At 36.9% G+C, this 25,144-nt stretch overlaps 1 protein-coding gene across 2 annotated transcripts in view; it reads left to right on the forward strand.

The window, feature by feature from the left end:
• The window catches only part of NKAIN3 (sodium/potassium transporting ATPase interacting 3), an 862,428-nt gene that overhangs the window by 638,188 nt on the left and 199,096 nt on the right, over nt 1–25,144 (forward strand). For both annotated transcript variants that reach the window (XM_069099517.1, XM_069099518.1), the window contains exon 4: nt 6,744–6,941. In XM_069099517.1, coding sequence (XP_068955618.1) covers nt 6,744–6,941 — 198 coding nt within the window. The remainder of the gene's footprint in view (nt 1–6,743; nt 6,942–25,144) is intronic.

Raw genomic sequence — 25,144 nt, forward strand, 5'->3', positions numbered from 1 at the left:
AAGAGTCTGCTTGGAATGAAACTAAATGAGGTTTGTTTGGAGTAAATCACTGTAAGTTAAGCTGAATTTAGTAGATAATGGAATTGTGTTTCTAAAATATGTTCTTTTCAAAATATACCTAAGAGACATCCATGGGAGAAATCAACAGGAAAAAAAAATGTTTAAGCAACATCTTTAAAAGCAGATCTAATTATATTTACAAATTCCTTTGTTTGGCATTTAAAACTACCCAACTTGGCTCCAACCTACCTTTACAATCTTATATTACTCCCATTCACATACCCAGTGGTCCAACCACAGTGGCTTTATTGCTCTTCCTCATATGTAACTCTGCCTCTCCTCTCTGAGCCTGAGGGGCTGTTCCTCCTACATGGAATATGCCCTTTCCTCACCTACACTTCTAAGAATCCCTAGGGTCTTTTCAAAGATCACTTAAATGTCATCTCCTATACAAGACCTTTCCTAAACCCCTAGCTACAAATGCCTACCCCTCACTAAAACAATATTTTATTTCTGAATTTATATTGCATATTATTTGCATATGCTTATGAATGCATAGCAGCTAGGTGGCTCAGTGGATAGAGAATCAGTCCTGGAGTCAGGAAGACTCATCTTCATCTTCCTGAGTTCAAATCCGAACACAGACGCTTGCTAGCTGTGTGACTCTGGGCAAGTCATTTAACCCTCAGTTAAGCCTCAGTTTCCTCATCTGTAAAATGAACTGAAAAAGGAAATGACAAACCACTCCAAGTGTCTTTGTCAGGAAAATCCCAAATGGCATCACAAAAAGTTGGACACAACTGAAAAATGACTGAATAACTGAAATATGTGCCTGTGTTTTAGCTCCCAGCTACTTGAAGGCTGATTAATTAATTTTTTAAAAGGTTTTGTGTTCCCAGGGCCTTGCACAGTGCCTAGAGCCTAATAGGTATGTAATCAATACTAGTTGATTGCTTTTCATTTGTATTTCCTGATTTTATATTTATATTTGCTGAGCAGAGAATAAAGGTGTAAGCATTTATTAAGCACCTACTGCGAACCAGGCACTGTGTTAAGCACTATACAAATATTATTTCACTTGGCCTTGACAACAACTCTGTGATGTAGGTACAATTATTATCCCCTTTTATAGCTGAGGAACATTAGACAGACAGAGGTTAAGTGAGTTGCCCAAGTCCACACAGCTGCTAAGTTTCTGAGGCCAGATTTGAACTGGGGTCTTCCTGACTCCAGCTCAATGCTCTGTTCATTGTGCCACCAGCTGCCTCCGGCACTGAGTAAAATCTCAGATCCAGAGCCTGAAAAAGTCTAGGCAATCCTTCTTGTCCTAAGAAAGGGCATATAGGGTTCCCTGACATCTTCAGCCCTGACAAATTCTCTAGTCTCCTCTCCTCCAAGATGAACCTCAGGGAAACATCCGAATGAGAACTAAGCACCTCCAGTCACGAAAACTTGCCTAGAAGCTATATCTTGTGGGCTTAAAATTGATTCTAACATTGCAGCCCCTACCAAGGAGTGAAGTATATGACAAGTTATTCAACATAATTCATGAACATCCCCAGTCTTCAGTGCAATGCAATACAGTGCAGTTCAATTTCATTCCCTTCCACAAGCATTTAATGAATGCTTATTTTGGGAAAACTTGCCCTGCTCAGTGCTGGTTCAGGCAGAAGCCTTGTCAATCAAAAATTTACTGAGTGCATTCTCCATGGTAGGCACAGTGTTAGGTTCTGGGGATACAGTACTCCAGATCCTGGACTCTGTCCACTGTGCCACCCAGCTACTGATTGTGTGTACATAATCATTTAAAGAAATGATCATATTTTGTATTAACATAATACTTTAACATTTATAAAAGTGCTTTATTTAAAGTATTTCATTTAGTGTTCACCACAATTCTATGAGGCAGGTACTGTTATTATACCCATTTTAAAGAGATCTGAGCAGGGATTTGGAGTCCATTAACTAAACCAAGCTGTCTGCTTAAACCATGCTATCTGGAGAATAGGAAGGGTTGAAATAAAATGTCATGAGGACTTTAAGCAAGGAAAGATCACCTATGGCTGGGAGATGACCAGAAAACTTTGGTCAAGAATCTATATTGATTTTGTAGGATGGTTACAGGTGAAAAATATCTTGATTATGAAAGACATCTCATAGTAGATTTAACTATTCATAGCTCTATCAAAATTTTCTGCCACACAAATTGAAGATCATGCCTATTATTTGCAACACAAAGTATGAGACAATGGGTCTATCTACATTTACTTCAAATGATTAGAAAGAAATCTGCAGAAATGAACTTTATTCAGGCTATCACAATTATGTCTTGTCACTTTAAAGAAGATTATCAAGTTGAAAAGATGGTTAATATTTGTTAAAAGACATTAAAACACATACATTATTTAATTTGATGTAAGATTATCATCAAATCATGAAGATATAATTATGCTAAAAACAAATATTTTTAAACTTGTGCTTTGGCTTTTAAAGTGTGTGTGTTAAAGCAGTCTCCTATTCTCTAATATACAGACTTAAGAAAATAATATTTAATGAGACATAATAATTACTGAAATGATGCTCTGAGGCAGATTAAAAAAAGTGGTCAAGACAACACATTTTTCATTACCCAGCATGTGAAAATGGAAAATATTCAGTAAGAGTATTGGATTAAAAATCAGGTAATGTCTCAGCATTTCTTAAATTGCCTTGAACATTTCCATCTAGATTTAGATGGTGGCTTATAAGATAAACAAAAACATTCAAATATTGCTTTGTATAAATATTGTCTTTATTCATTTTTAGCACAAAACTTATTCTTATCAATGACCCATTAAGCTGAATCAAAGTATGTTTGCTATTGAATCCCTGTCCCATGGGAAATGGGGAGAGGGAAAGATTTGATACATTCCATTGGTTAGGAATAGACAGCAAGTCCTAACTAAAAGAACCTTACAGAGAAAATAAAAAATTTATTCTAAGACTTACCTGAGAGAACAAACAAAAGATTGGGTTGGACTTGGAATCAAGAAGACCTGAATTCAAATCTAGCATTAGACATTTACTATCTGTGTGATCCTGCATAAGAAATTATTCAATTTTCAATTCAATAAACATTTATTAAGTACCTTCTATGTGCCAGATATTGTGATAGATGCTGAGTAGACAAATAAAGTCCCTGCCCTCAAGAAGATTACCATCAAATAGGGGAAAACAACACACAAAAGGAAACTGGTGGGGGGTGGGAGGAAGGACATTAGGGTAGGAGAGGAGACATCTTGTTTTATGTAGTTCAGACTAAGCAGAACTGAAGATGGAAAGTGGAGTGAAATGGAAAGTCCTGGTCCTTCCCGCTATAAAGAAAGCTTTGGGTGGAGTTTAGTGCTCCAATCAGAAGGGAGAAGAAACTGAGACAGTTAGAAGGTGCTGAGTATTCAAGGCTGAGTTAAACAGTGTGATCAAAATTGGCATCTGTAAAATGGGGATATTAATATCAACTCCCTGTCTCTCATGGTTGTTGTGAAGATCATATGAGATAAAGTGCTTTGTAAAGCTTAAAGCATTACATAAATGTTACTGTTTTTCTTATTGCTATTAGGATCTCTTGAGGTAAACAAATTTAAAGACCTAGAAAAGATGTAAGAAAGAGATTTAGCATCAAAGGTCCAATGGTGCAGAGTAAGCACAGAGGTAGTGTGAATACATTCAAAAGGACAACAGTGGGTATCAGAAAATAATATCATTTAATGCAAATTTTCCATCTAAGACTAAATTCATGTTAGCCATGCCCATTCTTTCTTCTGATGCATTGTCATTACCATGGTCATGAAAACTTGTCATCATGTTTTAAGGTACAGATTCAAGTCATATAAGGTTGAGAAAACAGGTGGGTACGGGTAATGTAACCATGTTGATTGACTAAGAAATTCTTTCTCTCAAAGTTTCATTGAAGCATAATAACCTTTAGAAACATTTTCTTTAGAATCTGTGGGCATTATTTTTTTCCATACACCTCACGAAAGCACAACTGGACCACAAAGCAAAGCTAGTAATAATTCCCCTCTTGCCACTGCAGCTGCTGAAGTCAGCTAGTTCCTTTGTTCAAAAGTTATAATGGTTGAAGAAAATTTACCCTGGAGAAGAACTTACTACTATCCAAGATTCCTGGCTAAACATCTTCATCTTCCTCAACTATTTCTCATATGACATGATTTATTGAACAATCAGAAATCCAAAGCATCTTGCTTTGGACATGCTCCAGTTTGTCAATGTCCCTTTTAAATGTGGGATCCTGAACTGGACACAGAACTATAAAATACTATCTAATCATTACAAAGCATAGTTGGACTATTCTCTTCATCTAGAAATATTCTATTAATGCAACATAACACTACCTTCAGGTGCTTTTTAGCTTGGTTCTAATTCAAATCCATGTTCAAAAAAAGAGGATTTGCTACCATTGAAAATATTCAGAAGACTATGATACAAATTTTGAAAGAAACTCCAAAGAATTATGTTCCAAAAATATTTAAGTAATGGAATCACCATATAACCTTACAGGATGAACTGTTTTAGGCTTTTGATGGCATGGAATAGTTGGAAGAGTGGAAAGCTAGGTATAATAGCAAGCAAAGAAGTACTTAGCACCTTGTTTCAGCTATTTGATTATTTAGCACCTTGTTTCAGTTCAGGTTTCTTTTAAGCCTTGCCCATGATTATATCAAATCTTTGTTAAGAAACAGAAATTGTGAACCCCACAGTGGGAGGAACTTGCTGATGCAATAGAAAGGGGCAGAACAAGGAGGAGATAATATCTATATATAAGGAGAAGCCCAAGCTGGGAAAGAGAAGAACTGAGAAGAAAACACTTGTGGTGACAGAATTAAGAAGGAGAAAACTTGTGGTATCCTGGCACTCTATTTGTGTTTGTAAGACTTTCTACAGAAGCCTTGGGACCTTACTGGAAGCCCTGAAAGAGGATTTTCTTGTTGTCTGTTCATAGAAGTTTCAGAGGAGGGTTTCAGAGGTCCTGGGACTTTACTGATGATTTATGTTGACCTCTTGGACCTTGTTTGTGGGTCTGTGTTGATTTCACAGGCAGATAGTGAATTGATGATAGTTCTGGCAATGTGTGTGAATGTTGTTTTGTCTCTGTTAAGCCTTGTCTTCCAAGAAACAGAAACTGTGAAAGACTTGTGGTGGACTAGACACTGTGGGCTTCAATATGGAACTGGACAAGGAGCTGGATGAGGATCTGGATGAGGAATTGAGAGCTGCCTACCTATGAATCCAGGTGACAGTTGGGTATATTCAGGCAGGAGATGGGACCATGGAAGAGGAACCATGGAATTTGGGAGCCAGCCTCAAGTCAAGATGAAAAGACCTCTCCTTGGGTACTTAAGGCTGACTAAAAAGATCATAATTTACTGTGGTCTAGGGGTGGGAGAACTTTGTACTCTGTACCTTGTACCTCTTAAGGATGATTGAGTTAAGGATGATCAAAACTAATCTCCAATCAAGGAGAAAGAAGATTTTTTGACTGAGAGATTAAGACTGGAGGTAGAGAACATTGACCTTTATACTTTGTGTCCCTTAAGGAGGCTTGCTCCTTAAGGATGATTTAATTAAGGACTTATTGAATGATATCTTTTGCTTAAAATTATGTGGCCACTTTGGTGAAAACTATGTGGCCACTTTAGTGATAAGTTGTTATGTTATGACATTGTGAATGCTGTATTTTGGTTTCTGTGAATGTTTTGTTTTAGTTTACTGCTGAATAAATATACTATACTATGTGATCAGAACCTTAAAGCTGTTCACAGCAGCACTCCTCTGGAAAGCTGCTAGTGCTTGGCTTTACAGTAGGTGGTGACTCAGTGGATAGAGTAATGGGCCTGGAATCAAAAAGACTCATCTTCCAGAATTCAAATCTGGCCTCAGATAGTTACTAGCTGTGTGACCCTGGGCAAGAGTCATAACATTGTTTGCCTCAGTTTCTTCATCTGTAAAATAAACTAGGGAAGAAAATGATAAATTGCTCCCATATCTTTGCCAAGAAAACTCCAAATGGGGTCACAAAGAGTCTGACACAAGTAAAACAATTGAACAATAATAGTTGGAAGATGGCTGAGCTTTGAATTAGAAGACCTGGGTTCAGGTCAAGCTTCCAACACTCACCAGTGGTTTTGTTATTGGCTTTCAATTTAACTTCTCAAAAAACTCAATTTCCTCTCCTGTAAAACAGGGATAATAAAATTAGTCCTTCCTTAGTCATAGAATTGTTGCAAAAAACATATTCTGTGTACCTTTAGCTGCTATGTTAGTTTGAAGTGTTATTTGTGTGCATCATTTCAATATACTTGTTGAAATATCAGTCTCAATATTTTAGATATACTATCATGTCCTGGTGTTTCACAGACATACGTACACATGTAGAAAACAGTTTTTAAAATAAAACAACTCGAGGATCTAGTGTTTTAATTCCTGACTTATTGTGATCTTGGTGTTTTATTACTTCTTTCTCAAACAATCATTTTCAGTAATGATAACTTTAGCTCAATAGCTTAAACATAGAATGTATAAGGGTTTTTTTTTTTGCTTGTGTTAATATCTCATATCCAAACTTATTGTTTCACTTTTCCCCCTGCTGTTTTTAATTAAACTCTGAAATTACATTTCTTGCTCTGAACTGAATTCTAGATGGCAATATAACAAGATCTTTCCCCTCTCCCTTCACTATACAGGATACCGACCTCATGACATTTAACATCTCAGTGCACCGATCATGGTGGCGAGAACATGGACCAGGCTGTGTTCGGAGAGTGCTGCCACCTTCAGCTCACGGAGTGATGGATGACTACACTTATGTCTCGGTGACAGGCTGTGTGATTGACTTTCAGTACCTGGAGGTCATCCACAGTGCCATCCAAATACTACTTTCTGTAAGTTTTCCTTTTTCCTTCTTGTTTCTTTCTATATAAACATTCTGTTCCTCACCCTTTCTCACATATAGATAACAATAGAAAAAAATATGGAGAACATTTTGTTTTTCTAGGGAAAATATTTCTATTTCTAATTCTAATTCTTGGGAAATAGAAGCAATTATGATATATGTAGGTATACTTACTGATAAATTATATCATTTTCTTTGAACCCTTGGGCACCCAGATATCTTGCTTTAGGAATCAGTTTTAGTCATTATTCACTACACACTGTTTGATATAATGATGTTCTTGATCCTCCAGAAGACACATATTGTCCATTAGCAGCTTCATATTACTCTGCTAATGGATCCTTCACTTGTGTTCCAGAGATAGAAGAGGGCTGGAATCCCTTAGCCTCCTGAATTTATAGTTGGGACTGATTTCACTTGGCAGAAAATGGTTTTCTCAATCTAATAAGCATCACATTGCAAAATTTTACAGAACTTCTTTTTAGTCTCTTTAGGGTATTTTTCTCTTTGTTTTTTTTACAGGACATTAATTATGGTAGTAGTTAGAAATGTTAGGTTGGGATGCTTATTCACTGAAGTAAGAGAAATATAGATATTTCCAAAGGGGAAGTGGGTAATGGATTGCATTGTGCCTTTGAGGGGACTCACAATTTCTACCTGCTACTCTGCTGCTCCTGAACTGCCCCAAGTGAATTTGGAGTATCATATTTTTGGTCTAAAGTTCATTCAAAAAATCACATGTGTTTAAGAATGAGCTGCCAATGTCATCAACAGGATGGTGACCTAGATGCTACCTATCCTGAAACTGTTCTGATCATGCTTTTCAAGAACATCAGCTCATCTGAATACCTGCAAAAACCTGTGACCACCAAAATGAAAATTAGCTTTCAAAAACCAAACAAAATGACATGCCATTACGATAAGAACATTCTCCACTTCAACACTACAAGCCACTTCTGCTTATACCCCCCACCAATACCTGTTCAATTTTAACAGTGCTTGATAGTTAACCTAAATACTGTTTCATTTCAATCCATAAAATATTGGAAGGACTGATTTGATATGACTTAATTGCTGATAATAATGAAATATAATGCTAATTTATAGACCTACATTTTTATTTGGTGAAAACTTTCAACTGAAATTGAATTATGGAAAATTAAGTTAAAGAAAAAACAAAAATGGTGACCGAAATTCAGTCTTATTCCAACTGTATCATCATTAAAAAGTTTCAAATATATGCATTACTTTCCTAATTGTAAAATTATCATTGAATTATAAAAAATAAAATAAATGGATGCTTTAAAAAGATTATTTTAAGACTTTTACTTTGGCTTTTTAAAGCTTCTTTAAACAAAGGAATCTCCTATTCACCAGCATATAGACTTAAAAAATCAACATATATGTTTTGACACAATAATTAACTAAATATGTTTCTCACTAAATAAGAAAGATAATCCATAAAGTTGTCTTACAGCATGAAAACTAATTATTTTCAGAAATTGGACCATGAACTCATTTCCAAGATATGGTAGAACTTGTCAAAAACAGTCTTTCTTATTAAGTAATCTATGTATATTAGAATAATTAAAGAATTTTCAAATGATCATTTAGCCATAAAGGAAAAACAACTGTAAACCATGCTCATACAAGAACAAATAATTTTTAAAATGTGTACTTTGAGTTTGGCATTACAGCTTTGAGGAGGTCTTTATTCCCTTTAATGAGGTCATAAAATTCAGAGCATGAATACTTTAACTTGTGCCATATGTGAAGTTCTACTTTCAAAATGTCAACTACTAATTCAGTGTGAGTCATGTGAATGAAGAAAAATAACTAGTAGTTTCCAGTTTGCCATCAATAATACTTAGACACACTAACAGCTTCAACAAAATGAAATTGCTTTATATTTCATCCACTATTTAACGCTGCACAACTATATGTTTATTCATATGTAGGGTCCCTTCTGGATCACACTTACAAACCTCACTCAAGGCTTGGGTCCTCTGGGGTTATGACTATGCCAAGAATTCTATCGGTCTGTACTCTTAAACATACCTCAAGAGTGCCCACGAATTCATTTCCCTTCTGTAGTCAAATGACACATTTAGTTCAAAATAAAGGTAATTATCAAGATTGTGTCATAAGAACAGTGGCTATAATATACTCCCCACACACACAATAAACCTGGACTATCTTTCCAGAAACACACGTAATGTTATTTGGAAGAGTGAGTACAAAGGAACACTAGTACAGAGACAAGGATATGGCGACCACATGTGGCCAAGGCAATTCACACTTCTAGCACTACAGGGTCCCAACATATTTTCTCCTTGGGTTCTCACAGTGCTCTCTATGGGTGCAGAATATCTGCTGGGCAGGTTGTTTGCCTCCAACTACACATAAAAATAGCTCTACAAACACAATATAAAGCTAGTAATTGATCTTGCTACTAACTAGAGCCATAAATGGAATCTTGCCAGGAGCAAATACCACACACTACACTTGGGACAAGCAACATAAATTAAGAAAACAAGCAAACAAGCTTGTCTACCCCACCTAAAAGTTAGTCAGAATAGTTCATGGAACTGTATCAATATGTAGAGAAACAACCTAAGAGAACAGATGAATGATAGAGAGAAATAAGAGAAAATGGAGACATTTTTTTTCTTTTTGGAAGGCAGAGGGCAGGACAATTGGGATTAAGTGACTTGCCCAAGGTCACACAACTAGTAAGTGTTAAGTATTTAGATTTGAATTCTGGTCCTCCTGACTCCAGGGCCAATACTCTATTCACTGTTCCACCTAGCCACCCAGAGACAACTTTCATTTATTTTTTTAAAGCCTCTTGAAGAGATTTATGGGAGACAAAATCCTGAGAAAATTTGCTGCCATTCAAACAACCCACAGAATAATATAATTCAACGTCGTTTGAAAAAAATTGTGATTTATATATTTCTTGAAATGAGAGCTAGAGGAACTGACAGTGTTTCCTCATTAGAGATAATTTAAGTAGAGAATTTGAAATTTTAAAACATTTTTAGGAAAAAAAAATATATGTAAGCCAGCGAGATCATAGATTTCCCAGGGATTTGACTTGTAAAAAGATGCAAGCTAGGAGAGAGGGTCTTTTCTAAATCTTTTAAAGTAAATTAGACAAGAGATTGGTGTGGAGAGGCTTGACTCCTATATTCACAAGTATGAGATTATATTCTATCATTTGTGAATGTCTATCACTCATTTATTGTCTCTATTGTCCTTTCCTTTAGTCTCCTTTTAGTGGGGATCATGATAGTGTTGGAATGTATTACTTTGAAACTTGGTGGATATATTTTCCCTTAAAAAGTTGTTCAATTTATTCAGTAACTTCTAAGGGTAAAAACATTTATGGAGTAATTTGTAGTGGACTCTAGTAGTTCTTTCTAGAATGACTCTTTGATATTAAATGCATTTTTTTTAGTATATAGCATAAATGGAATGTTCCCTTTTTTTTGGTATTTATAGTAAATCATCATGCCAGTTTGTGGAATAATAGGAAGGTAACCAGCTGTTTTATAATGGAACAAAATTTATTGGTACAAAAATTATTTCCACAGACTAACTCCAATTCAAATGACTGGCGAGGTGAAAGTGTTCATTTGATAAGGAACTGAAGTACTGAAGGAAAAATATGCCCTAAGGGAGAAATGCTAATAAAAGTGGGGGTGTTACTGCCTAAAATCCTTGCCTTTAAAATAATTTTTTTCATCTTTTTTTTAGCAAGTAGTTATGCTCATGTATAATTCTGACTGTAGCATTCTGCCTTCAGAATATAAGTAGCTGCTTTCTAATTTCACAAGTAGAATGTATCTATGAGACCCTCTTCCCATTATTATGTGATTAATCATTCAATCAGCAATCATTTATAAAGTGCCTACCATGTGCCTGGCAGTGACTTAGGTACCAAGACAAAAATGATAGAGACTTTGCTTCTATTGGAAAGATAATATGTACATATATAAGTATATATAAAATTGCTGTTTGTCCTTCATTTTTAAAGAGGACCAGTGACATCAGAGGCGATGTCTTGATTGCACGTGAATTGGATTTGAGGCAGAGTTGTGCAAAGATGTCAGCTTTACTCTCACTTCCTGAGTTTTTGAAGTCCAGTTGCAGGACAAAAGTCAAGACAACTGGTGATGGCCCAGGGATATGACTTTGGTGTTCAATACCTGACCAAGCTTTAAGCTCCACAGAGCCTGCTTCAGCCACCTTCATGAAGGATATATAAAATATATGCAAGATAAATACAAGGTACATCATAGATGCAAAACTAAAAGGGACCTCAGAGGTGATTCAATTGAAATTCCTACCCCATGAAGTAATCAACTCTCTATGATCATTGAAATGTGATCATTTAGTTTCAGCTTGAAAACTTCTAGCAACAAAGAAACCCCTTGCTTCACCAGGGCTCCAATCGTTTTTTGACAGCATTAATGCCTAGGTAGTTCTTCCTTATATTGAACCAGAACTCTCTTCCCTGTAGTTTCTACCTATGGTTCAAATTCTACTCACTAGATAGGTAAATCTATTTCTTTCCAAAAGACTGCCCTTCAACTATTTGAAGATAGAAACTACAGATAGTATCTCTTCAAGCAAACATGAATGTTGGCCATGGCTTCATTACTCTCCCCCCTAGAATGTTTGTATAGTTCTAGGAGTATTTGCATGACACACTTATTAAAGTGTGAGCTACATTACTAACCCTTTAAGTCTAGACAATTGATAAAACGATAAATCAAACCTTGATTTGTAATGTTTGCAGAGTTCTGGGGTATAATTGGTCACATTGAACATTTAATATGATCTTGAGCCAGCTACTTGAGCTGGCTTCAAAATACCTCCAGATTCCTTGTCTCTGCTTCAGATATAAGGTCGAGTTTCCTGGTAAATGGTTCTTCGATGCTGGCAACTATCCAGCTTCTCCCCTGAATGAATTCTATGCTAATATCAAACTCTGAGACCAACTCATCTCCTTCTAGTTGTTTAGATGTGGCACCAACAAGAAGTCCACTTGCACCCTGATCTTTGCTCAATCCTTTCAACCACCAACCCCAACAATAACATTCTGCCAAAACCACATACAACCCAATTAGAGCTATTTATATTTGTTGACACAGATGTTCAAGCAATCTCATAGCATACGGAGTAATGCAAGAGAGTGCCTAAGAATGTTGCCCACATTCTAGCTACCTCAAAGTCCTTGTGAGTATTCCTGAGCAATCTGCCTTATTTAGATACATCATTATTTAGCTGTCTCTTTCTGGCCCATTGTTATAAGTACAAAGATCCAAGGTTGCCCAAAGGAGTGGAGAATTAATATGGGGATCCTAATTGCTTCTTTGGGAGATTTGTTAAGCAGAGAACATATTTGTTGTATCACATTGATAGCAAAAGGAATTCTATGGAAAGTCAGAAGACCTGTTTTCAAATCCTGTGATTTTTTCCCCATACTACCTGTGTAACCTTGGGCAAGTCATTTAATTTCTTTGTACTTAATTTTCTCATATGTAAATTCAGGGATTAGGCTAAGATCCTTTGCAATTCTAGAGTGTATGCCTCTTTATTACAATCTTAGATCTGAAAGGTAGCTTGGAGAACATCTAGTTCAATATGTACCTTTCACTTCCCCATTCCTGGGTAGCAGTCAATGGGTAGAACTTAGAAAGCATCTTCATTTTGTTCCATATCAGGTACAAAGGACAAAGCTGTAGCTAATTATGGCCTCAAAGAATATCAAAATTATTTTTGACACAGACTTCAACTAGAATAGTGATGTAAATGGGAAGAAAGGAAAGGAGAGACCATAGATTCTTCCAACTAGAAAATGTGCTTTCCCAGTTGTTCCCCTATCTTTCCATGGTCTGAAGATTTTCTTTTCTAGTCTAATCATATACTTACTTACTCTACTTTATTTAGTAAAGGAAATTCATAATCCCTAATGAAATGCACCCAGATACATTGCTAAGCCCTACACTATGAATACATTTCTAATTATTTTCATTCTCAGTGGTCCTACCTTCATAACCTTCTCTTATATCTATTACCTTTTCTCCACTGATGCAACCACCACCATAGTTCATGATTTCATCCCCTCTTACTAGTACCATTGCAATGGTTTTCTAACTAGTCTCCCTTTCTGAAGTCTCTCCTGCTCTACTTCATCCCCCACTCAAGGGATAGGGTGATTTTTCTAAAGTATACATAAGGGGCAGCTAGGTGACACAGCGAATAAAGTGCTGGTCCCGGAGTCAAGAGGGCCTGAGCTCAAATCTGGTCTCAAACACTTAACACTTACTAGCTATGTGACCTTGGGCAAGTCACTTAACCCCAATTGCCCTGCCTTCCCCTTCTCCAAAAAGCAATAAATAAATGAATGAATGTATAAATAAATAAAGTATAGATATGATCATGGCACCCACCTGATCACTAAGTTCCAGTTCTTCTTACCTCTAGGACCAAATATAAAGCCTCTCAATATCAGGACCCTTCCTACCTTTTCAGTCTTATTACAACTTATTCTATGCACTCTAGAGTCCTGCCACCCTGGCATACTTGATGTTCTTTGCACATAGCACTCACCTTTGCATTTATAGTGTCTTTGGTGGTCATTTTTCATAATTTGAATGATCTGTCCCCTTATATCTGCCTCTCAGTTTCCCTGGTTTCCTTCAAGGCTTAGCTCAAGGAGGCAGAGCCAAGATGGTAGAGAAAAGCCAGGAAGTCTCCTGAGCTCTCCCCAGTTTCCCTCAAAAACAATATTAAATCAAGTCTCTAAAAAGATTCTGGAGTAATGGAACCTGCAAAAAATGGAGTGAAACAATTTTTCAGCTTCAGATAACTTAGAAGGATTTCAGGAAAGGTCTGTCTCTCTTGAGTGAAAGGGTGAGCACAGCCCAGTGCAGATGGTGTCTGGGCAAGCTATAGGGAAGCTCTTAGCCACAGCACAGATCAGCAGCAAAGGCACCCTGGACTGGCTCATCAGTCCAGGGATACAGCAGCCAACGGTGAGACTTGCAGTCCCAGAACAGAAGGTACAACACATGTGACTAGGCCAGGCCACCCCAGCACAGTGAACAAGGTATGAATACCTGAAAACACAGCACAGAAAATCAGTGACCAGTTCCCTTGCCCCTAGCACAAGAAACTTGGGACAGTGACCTCTGTACCCCAGGAGCAGATTTCCACTTTAAAAGTCACAAAATAGACTTAAAAATTAGTTTAAAAAAAAAAACAGAAAAAAGCCCTGACCATAGAAAGCTACAATGGTGACAGGGAAAAACCAAAAGACAAAGCCAGAAGAGGACAACAATTTCAAAATGCCTAAATATGAAGCCTCAAAGGGGAAGAGGGATTGGTCTCAAACCCAAAGAAGTCTTCTTGGTGGAAATGCTCATACAGGATTTAAAAAAATCAAATAGGAGAGGTGGAAGGAAAATTGGGGAAATAAATGAGAGTGATGCAAGAGAAAGTCAACAACTTGGAAAAGGAAGGATAAAAATGGAATGAAGAAAAGAATTCCTTAAAAAATACAATTGGCCAAATGGAAAAAAAATATATCCACTGAAGAAAACAACATCTTAAAAAGTAGAATTGGCCAAATTGAAAAGGAAATGCAAAAATCCACTGAAGAAAAAAATTCCTTAAAAGTTAGAATTTGACAAGTAGAAGTGAATTACTCTATGAGACATCTAGAATCAGTCAAACAAAATCAAAAGAATGAAAAAACAGCCGACCTGGAAAATAGATTTAAGAAAGATAATTTAAGAATGTTTGGACTATCTGAAAGCCATGACTAAAAAAAGAGCCTAGACAGCATCTTTCAAGAACTTAATAAAGAAAACTGCCTTTGATATCCCAGAGCCAGAGAGTAAAAGAGGCATTGGCAGAATCTACCTGTCAACTCTTGAAAGAGATCCCAAAAGGAAAACTCCAAGAAATAGTTTAGCCAAATTCCAGAATTAAGATGTCAAAGAGAAAATAGTGCAAGCAACCAGATGAAACAATTCAAATATCAAGGATACACAATCAAGATTAAGCAGGGCTTAGCAGCTTCTACATTAAAGGGTTGGATGGCTTAGAATATGCTATTCTGGAAGGCAAAGTAGTTTGGTTTACAACCAAAAATCAACTACCCAGAAAAATTGAGCATAATATTTCAGGGGGAAATATGCATATTCATTGAAAAGGAGGACTTTCAAACTTTCCTGATGAAAAAGCCATAGTTGAACAGAAAATTTGATTTTTAAATTCAATCAGGAAAGAGAAGCATAAAAAGCTAAACAGGAAAGAAAGAAAAATGTTATTCAATATGGTTAAACTATTTATATATCTATCTGGTTAGATGATATTTGTAACTCTTGAGAACTGCATTTCTATTAGGGCAGTTAGAAGTATACCTAGGCATGGATATAAGTTGATTTTGATGTATGATATAAATATTTAAAAGGGAAAAAAGAATTGTGCTCATAGAAAAAGAAAGGGGGGGTAGAATAGGGTAAAATATATCATATGAACATCTATTGTGGGTAAGAAGGGAGGTGGTGAGCATTTTCTGAATCTTACTCTCATTGGATTTGGTTCAAAGAGGGAATAACCTACATGCTCAGTTGGGTATAGAACTTTATCTTACCCTATAGGGAAGTAGAAAGAGGAAAGAGGAAGAAAAAAGATAGGAGTGCTGATAGAAGGAAGGGCAAATTGAGGGGAGTGGTCAGATCCCAAACACTGGTGAGGAGGGACAGGGTGAAAAAAGAGAAAAAAGTATAAATGGGGGGAGGGGAGGAGGGATAGGATGAAGGGAAATACACAATTAATAATCATAACTGTGAATGTTAGTGGGATGAACTTTCCCATAAAACATAAGAGTATAGCAGAGTGGATTAAAGCCATGATCCTACAATATGTTGTTTATAAGAAACACATTTGAAGCAGAGAGTCAAACACAGAGTAATGGAAAAAGCTGGAGTAGAGTATATTATGTTTTATCTGAAGTAAAAAAAAAAAAACAGGGGTAACAATCCTGATCTCAGACAAAGCAAAAGCAAAAATAAATCTAATTAAAAGAGATAAGAAAGGAAACTACATCTTGTTAAAAGGTACCATAGACAATGAATTAGTCAGTGTTAAACATATATATGCACCAAGCAGTATAGTATCCAAGTTCTTAGAAGAGAAGTTAAGTGAATTACAAGAAGAAATAGGCAGCAAAAATACATTAGTGGGGGACTTCAACCTCCCCCTATCAGAACTATATAAAATGTAACCACAAGGGGCGGAGCCAAGATGGCGGAGTAGAAGCAGGACCTCCCTGCTACTCCTGCTTCTACCTTCCCCAATCCATGTAAAAAGGGGACTCTGAAAAAACCTTAGAGCTGCAGAACCCACAAAATGACACAGAGAAGCTAACTTCCCACTGAGGACAGCACAGCAGGCCGGCAGGAATTGGCCAGTGCAGCGCTCTGGGAGCCAAGCCCAGCCCCACACCTAGGCTTTAGCCCCAGGGTGGCCCTGACCAGCTGTGGCCAGAGGGACTCCAGATCAGCAGCAGCTGTGGCCGTCTCCAGAATTATCAACACACAGATGCGAAGGACAAAGTGAGAGGTCAGTGCAGTCTGGACTTTGGGACCAGTAAGTGGGAGTGCATGGCTTTTGCCCCCAGGGCGAGAAGCCTCTGAGGCACCAGCACAGCCGGCCAGTTCCACGTGGTAGCTTCAGCTCCTGGCCTGCAGAGTGTACAGGGACTAATCACCAGTCTGAGGGGTAATCACTCTTGCTTTAACCTGCTTGGATATGGATTGCAGTCTAGGGTGGAGGTTCTGGGGTGTGTGTCCAGCTTGCCAGAGCATGTGGAGACCTCAGAGAGGGCACCCATCTAATACCTCTGGCAGCTGAGAAAACCCCAACGTTTGGGACAAAAGCTCCCCTGTCTGGTGGCAGAGTCCTACTGTGGCAAAAAGACCAGGGGTCAGGGGACTGAGGGGCAACATAAGGAAACAAAGGAAACAAAGCAGACAGAAGATTCCAATATTACACTCTTATTTTGGGGACAAAAAGGAGCAAAGCATGGAACAGGAAGAAGACAGTGAAGTCAGAACTCCTGCACCAAAAGCTTCAAAGGAAAATACGAGCTGCTTACAGGCCATAGAGGACCTTAAGAAGCAGATAAGAGAAGTGGAGGAAAAATTGGGAAGAGAAATGAGAACGATGGAAGAAAATTATGAAATGAGTCAACAGCTGGACTGAGGAAAATAACACTTTAAAAAACAGACAGACTCAAATGGCAAAAGAGGCTCAAAAAGGCAATGAGGCGAAGAATGCCTTAAAAAGCCGAATTTGCCAGATGGAAAAAGAATCTCTAAAGCTCACTGAGGAGAATCATTGCTTCAGAATTAGATCGGAGCAAATGGAAGCTAAGGACTTTATGAGAAATAGATGTTGTTAAATAGATCCACACAAATGAAAGAATAGAAGGCAATGTGAAATATCTTACGGGAAAAACCACTGACCTGGACGATAGATCCAGGAGAGATGATTTAAAAATTATTGGACTACCTGAAAGCTGTGATCAAAGTAAGAACCTAGAAAATATCCTCCAGGAAGTTCTCAAAGAAAACTGCCCTGATGTTTTAGTGCCAGAGTGAAAAATAGAGGTTGAAAGAATCCACCGATCACCTCCTGAAAAAGATCCCAAAAAGAAAACTCCTAGGAATATTATAGCCAGTTTCCAGAATTCCCAGATTAAGGAGAGAATATTACAAGCAGCCAGGAAGAAACAATTTGAATATTGTGGAAACACAATCAGGATAACCCAGGATCTGGCAGCTTCTACACTGACGGATCGAAGGGCTTGAAATATGATATTCTGGAGGGCAAAGGAGCTGGGATTAAAACCAAGAGTCACCTACCCAGCAAAACTGAGTATCATGTTTCAGGGGAAAATATGGTCATTCAGTGGAATAGAGGACTTTCAAGCATTCTTGATGAAAAAACCAGAGTTGAACAGAAAATTTGACATTCAGATACAAGAAGCAAGAGAAGCATGAGAAGGTAAACAGGGAAAAGAAATCATAAGGAACTTATCAAAGTTGAACTATTAACATTCATAGATCGAAAATCAATAATTGTAACTTATGAAACTTTTCTCAGTAGTTGAAGGGAATAGAAAAGAAATATCTATCTATATACATGTCTATATATCTATGTCTATATATGAGGGTATATGGGCATATGAATACATATGGGAATGTGTGTATATATGTTTATGGGTATACATAGAGGGCACAGGACCAATTTAACAGGAAGGGATGATACTTAAAAGTTGAAATTAAGAGGTGAGAGAGGAATATAATGAGAGGGGATGGGGAGAGACAGAATGGAAGAGGCAAGGGAAAATGGTTACAATGGAGGGGAAGAATAGGAAGGCAAAAGGGAATGGGTCAACCTTATTCCCATTGAATTTGGCTTGAGGAGGGAATGAAATACACACTAAATAGGGTATCTCACCCTCCAGGAGAGTGGGGGGGGGATGAGAGGGGGAATGATGGAAGGGACGGCAGGCTGGGGGGAGGGAAGTTTGAAGCACTCACTTTTGAAAAGGGACAGGAACAAAGTGGAGAATAGAACAAGTGGGAGGTGGGATAGGAGGGAGGGAAATATAGTCAGTCTTTTACAATATATCTACTATGTTATTGTTTTGCATTAGTTACACTTGTACATCCTATACTGAACTGCTTATCTTCCCAGTAAGGGTGGGTGACAAGGGAGGAAGGGAATGGATCTGGAAATCAAAGTTTTAAAATCAAATATTTAAATATGTATGTATGTATGTATGTATATATATATGTGTGTGTGTGTGTGTATGTGTATATATATATATATATATATATACTATTATCAATACTATTTTACATGTAATTGGGAAATAAGATATAGAGGCACTGGGGCATAGAGATCCACTGGAAAAGTCAAAAGGGGTATGGGAGAAAATATGGGTGAGAACAGATTGGAGGAGGGGATATCCTGTGCGACTGCTATTTTGGGGGAGTAGGTAGGGGGAAAACGAGGAGAAAATTTGTAACTCAAAATCTGGCAGAAATGAATGATGTAAATCAGAAGTTAATAAAGCATTTGGGAAAAAATGTAACCACAAAATAAAGAAAAAAGAAGTTAAGGAGGTAAATAGAATTTTAGAAAAGTTAGATGTGATAGACCTCTGGAGAAAATTGAATGGGTATAGAATGGAATATACCTTTTTTTCTCAGTGGTACATGGTACCTACACAAAAACTGTCCATGTATTAAATGGTCATAAAAATCTCACAATATCACAAAAAAGGCAGAAATATGAAATGTACCCTTTTCAGATTATGATGCAATAAAAATTATGTGTAATAAAGGGACATGGAAAGATAGATTAAAAATTAATGGGAAACTAAGTAATCTAATCCTAAAGAATGAGTGGGTCAAACAACAAATATAGAAACAATGAATAATTTCATCAAAGTGAATGACAATAATGACACAAAATAACAAAATTTATGGGATGCAGTCAAGCAATGCCTACCAGAAATTTTATATCTCTAAATGCTTACATGAAGAAAATAGAGAGACTAGGTGGTGCAGTGAATAGAGTACCAGCCCTGGAGTCAGGAGGACCTGAGTTCTAATCCAGCCTCAGACACTTAACACAAAAACTAGCCATGTGATCTTGGGCAAGTCACTTAACCCCAACTGCCCTCCAAAAAGTTAAAAAAAAGAAAAGAAAAGAAAATAGAGAAAATGCAGACAATTTGAAAAGCTAGAAAAAGAACAAATTAAACATTCTTAATTAAATACCAAATTAGAAATTCTCAAAATCAGAAGAGAGAATAATCAAATTCAAAATAAGAGTATTGTTAGTCTAAAGCTGGTTTTATGGAGGAAAACAATAAAACAGATAAACCTTTGGTTAATTTGATTTAAAATAAGAAAAGAAAAAAACAAAATTACCAGTATCAAAAAAAAAGGTGAATTCACCACCAATGATGAGGAAATTAAAGCAATATAAAGGAGCTATTTGCACAACTGTCTGCTAGTAAATCTGACAATCTAAATAAAGTGGATGAATATTTACAAATATATGTTTACAAAAATATAAATTGGCCAGATTAACAGAAGAAGAAACAAAATACTAAAATAACTCCATTTTAGAAAAAGAAATTGAATAAGCCACTAATGAACTTCCTAAGGAAAAAAAAATTTCCATTTGCCTCTATGCCTAGCATAGTGCTCTGCACATGATCAGGTGAATGTACACAATAGGGAGTAAATGGGTCACAGGGACAGCCAGGTGGCACACTGTAAAAATGTGGGATTTTGAGTAAGGAAGACCTGCGGTGAACCTGAGTTTGAAGCCTGCTAGAGATACTCATTAGCTGGGAAATAATGGGCTAGTTACTTACCCTCTCTGTGCCTCAGTTCCCTCCTCTGTAAAATGGGAATAAAAGTAGAACCTACTACACAGGATTTTTGTGAGGATCCTATGAGTTAACATAAATAATTTTGAAAATCTTGAAGTGCTCTATAAATGCTATCCATTATCATTATAATTTTAAATGTTTATTACACAGGATATTAGAACAATAGAAATTTATAGAGGGGAAAAACAGATCTGTGGACCTAGTAGATGCATCAAGCTAACCCATGTTTATAACTCCTTTCCATATTTCCATTCCCTGTCAAGAAATTCTGCCTTATTCCTAATAGGTGATGAATCACATTCTTCATAGCTTCTTAGATTCCTGCCATGGAGAAAACCAAGCGATGTCTAGATTTGGGTATAAAATCTTTCTTCTGTCCTTGGAAATCTAGCTCTCTGCCTCATTTATCATTGTGCTCTGCCTTTTGTACCAGATACATTCAACTGAAAGACAATTTAAAACTAAATAGAGCAAGGGTGAAATGCAACATTAGACCACAGTATATTGTGTGGATTCTTTATTCTCAAAAGGCTTCGTGGATATCTGTTCCGTCTGGTTGGAGTAACTTATGCGAAGACAGAAGCAGATAACATTATTGCTAATTTAATAGCATGACTTCACATGGTACAGGGATGTCAAATCAAAAGATAAATGAATTTCAAGCTCCAGAAATGAGGCCCAGTTGTTATCACAAACAACTTAGATAGATAGATACAGATATAGATATATAATTCAACTTTGTCTTATTAAACTTGATACTGTTCTTTGTTTTTTCTTGGCTTAACCCTTGGAACTGAAAAGTTTTAATTTCCTAATGAAGTTTTGTTTATACAATAAAGTATGTATGGATTCCATTTAATAGCGGCTATATCTACAATTTTGTAGTTTTATTTTTGCTCTGGACCTTTAATTTCATCTATGTAGGGAGCTATGACTAAAGACACTCCTACTTAATCAAATCTTCAAAGCTTCTCCCATTTATAGTCTCAGAGAGTTGCCTATGGTACTACAAAGTTAAGTGACCTGCCCATGGTCATATTGCCAGTATGCATCAGAGGTAGTTCTTGAGCCCAAGGTTTTCATATTCCAAGGCTAGTTTTCCATTCACTATATTTTGTTGCCTCTCATATTTATGTCTACCTGAAAATATTTGAAAGATTAAAAAAAGAACCAGTAATGTGATAATGCACCAGTCATTGAAGCCCTAAATGTTTAATATTAACCTTGACTAACACTCCCAATCAATATTTTCCCTACCAAAAAAAAAAAAAAGAATATTCTACCATTTTAAACCCAGTCAAATAGTTTGGGCTTTTGTTCATAAGTTTTGTTGCCCTATTGTTAGGGACTAGCTGAATGATAAATTATAACAAAACAATACCTCTTCCCCAATAATAACTTTTTAAATTGAATAGATAACAATATGTAACACTCAATTCTCCTCTTCCCCTTACATTAGCTACTTATCTTAGGTTCTAGTTGCTTTGTGGTTCAGCAGTATCCTCTGCAAATGATAATTCATGAATACTGACGAATGTGATAACTTTTATGAGTCTACCACATGACATACTTAATTCACCTACAAAACTCCCACCCTACTGTCCCATTACCCTTATTGATGAGTGCCTCAAATGGCCCCTGTATTTGGTCCAGCTCTAGCCATATTTCATTTTACTCCCTAGGGATCTTTTTTTCTGCTTTCTTGTGATAAGTGCATATCTTCTGCGCCTCCCCAAATCCATACCAGGTCTAGAGATTTTTAGACTAGTCAATAAATAAACATTTATTAAGCAACTACTCACTATTTTCCAGGCACTGTGCTAAGTGCTAGGAATGTAAAAAGAGGCAGAAGATGGTCTCTGCCCTCTAGGAGCTTATAATTTAACAGGAGGGAAAAGATATAGGCAACTATGTACAAAGAAAGTTATATGCAGGATGAATAGAAAATAAAAGATGAAAGGCATTAGAATCAAGAGGGGTTGTGGAAGGCTTCCAGTAAAAGATAAGATTTTAGTTAGGACTTCAAAAGAAGCCCAAGAGGTCAGTAGTCAGAAATGAACTGGGATAGCATTCCCGGCATGAGGGACAGAAAATTCCTAGAACCTGGCTGTGGAACAGCCAGAAGGTTGGTGTCTCAGGATCCAAGAGTATGTATTGGGAAGAAAAGTTTAAGAAGGAATTTTAATGCCAGAATATTTTGTATTTGATTCTGGAGGCAAAGGAGAGCCATTGGGGTTTGTTAAGTAGGGGGGATGACACACTTTGACCTGTACTTTAGAAAAATCACTTTAATGACTGAATTGAGAATTGATTGGAGGGAGAAGAGTTGCGGCAGACAGACCCACCAGCAGACAACTGCAATGATCCAAGCATGAGGTGATGAGGATTAGAGTGGTGGTGGTGTCAAAAGAGAGACAGGGGCTTATTGGAGAGAGGTTGCAAAAGTGAAAGTGAATTGACAGTGAATTGTGGAAAACTGAAAGTGACTCAAATTCACAACAGATTGGATGAGAGTTTAATTATTAGTCCAGTTTGATGTCCAATTCTAGACTATGTTCCAGATAGCCATACTAGTGAGCAAGTTCTATAGGGTATCTATCCAAATATATGTTGAGATTGGGGCAATGGATATTGTTTATCTACTTGGTCTTTTCTGTGTGAATAAAGAAGCCAAATCACTCCTTTGGATGGCTACACTCCTGGAGTACTCCTCCAGGAGGCTCCATGATGCTTCATGTCATCTACAGACAAGAGTATCTGGAGAACCACACTATTCACAGGGAATCCCTCTTCCATCTGAACTATGCAATGTCTCCCTTATGGTGCTGAATATCTTTAGTGAGCATCCAGCACTTAGCACAGTGCCTGGCACATAGTAAGCATTTAACACATATTTATTGACTGGCTGACTTCTCCTTGTTTTATCTCTTAACTGTTTATGGTCAGAGGATGATTGAACCAGGTTATTTATGTTGTTACACTTTCTGTGGAATCTGGAATAATTGTATTATACAGAGGAGAGACACCTAGTTACAAAAGAGTCCATAAGGCAGAATTTTGTTCTACCAAATGAAATGCCTTCTTTATAAGCAAAGAACAATCAGATCTTATAGTTACTCATCTTTCTATTAACTGTGAGGTGGTAAAAAGGTGCTCCACTATTGAATATTGCTTAGAAAAACTTCCATATTCCTACTAGAATGCTGATCAAAAATGCCCTTGATATGTATATAGATGACTCTCATAAAGATTTTGTACAAACGGGAGAGTAAGCATATAAGCCAGTAGTTAGTGCAGTTCTTTTGCTTAACTTTCTCAATATTAATAAAGCCCTGAAAAATTTCCACACCTTTGATAACTTCTTCATATGCTTTAAAAAAAAGTTCATCAATAGTATTGCCTCTAACACAGTTCTCTGCATATACTAGATCTACTCTGGCTTCTTTTCCTATCTATCTCTTTAGAGTCCTTTTGTACTTCCTTAATGAGCACCCCAGGGACAGATATTAGGGTTCAAGTGTGGTGATTCAACTATTCTTGATGGATAACACAGCTTTTTGAAAAGTAATTTCTAAATATTTTCCTTTTTTTTCATTCATAGTCCTTTTCTTTTCATCCTTGAATGCCCTTGGGATGACTTTGGTTAGTTAAATATCTGAACAGGCTTTATTTAAAGATATTATTTCCCTTCCACTGTTTCTGTTGCTTTTTGAAATGATATTGTTCTTAACTGTAAGATTTTTGTAAGCTTTTCAGATGTCCTGAGTTGCCTTTGTCAGCTATCTGTCTCCATTTGGCAAGCTGGTCAGATGCTTACTTACTAAAGTACTTTCTGGGTTCTTTTTGTCTCCTTGCTATGGCAACTCATTTATATCTCTAAATTTCTAGATTAAATTATTGTGCTTGGTACTGATTTCATATCTGTTTCTCATTACTATTAAAAAAAATCTTACAGAACATTTCTCAGATAAACCATGAGATCACTGTTTTATAATTAGATTTATACTCAATGGAAGGAGTTCCATCTGTATAGAGATTGGGGGGAGAAGTTGCACACGTAACCATGTTCCCAAAGGAAGGGACATGCATGTGGATAATGCCTATGACTGAGCACACATGTAGATCAGCTCTACCATTCCACTGGTTCCCATCAGGCATTGCATTGTGGTTGCTACCCTCTAGATATCTCTTCAGCTTCTTACCATGAATCATACTTAAATTCCAACATACCTTCAACTATATGCATATTCAAGCTAACACTGTAAAACATCCAGCATAGGAATGCTATGATTAGTAAGCCTCCCCACTAAGGCTTAAGCTATGTCTAACAGTTCTTTCAATTATCTCAGTCATTCACTGGGGAATGCCATGATTAATAAGTTTCTCCCTTGCATGGAGGGCTATAGCTCTTTCAAGATCCACTCTTCTCAACTAAGATAATATCTTTAGGGCCACTGAAAATCATATTGTCAATTTATAGGAAGTGCTGTGACTAGTAAGTCTATGCCCTCTATAGAAAACTAGATATCTTTAGCCATCTCAGTCAAAGACTATGGAGCTTTCCCTAATTCCTGGCATGCAGCCCATTCAGGCAATGACTATGATGCTTTCTTCCTCTCTGGAAATGCTAGAAGGTAACAGAATTCAAGTTAAGATCAAATATGTGCATTGATGCTTTCTAGATCTCTTATCTC

The sequence above is a fragment of the Petaurus breviceps genome, unplaced genomic scaffold (genome assembly GCF_028583685.1).
Source record: "Petaurus breviceps papuanus isolate PSGF00001 unplaced genomic scaffold, PetGlider_PUasm1.0 38, whole genome shotgun sequence".
NCBI classification, from domain to species: Eukaryota; Metazoa; Chordata; class Mammalia; order Diprotodontia; family Petauridae; genus Petaurus; species Petaurus breviceps.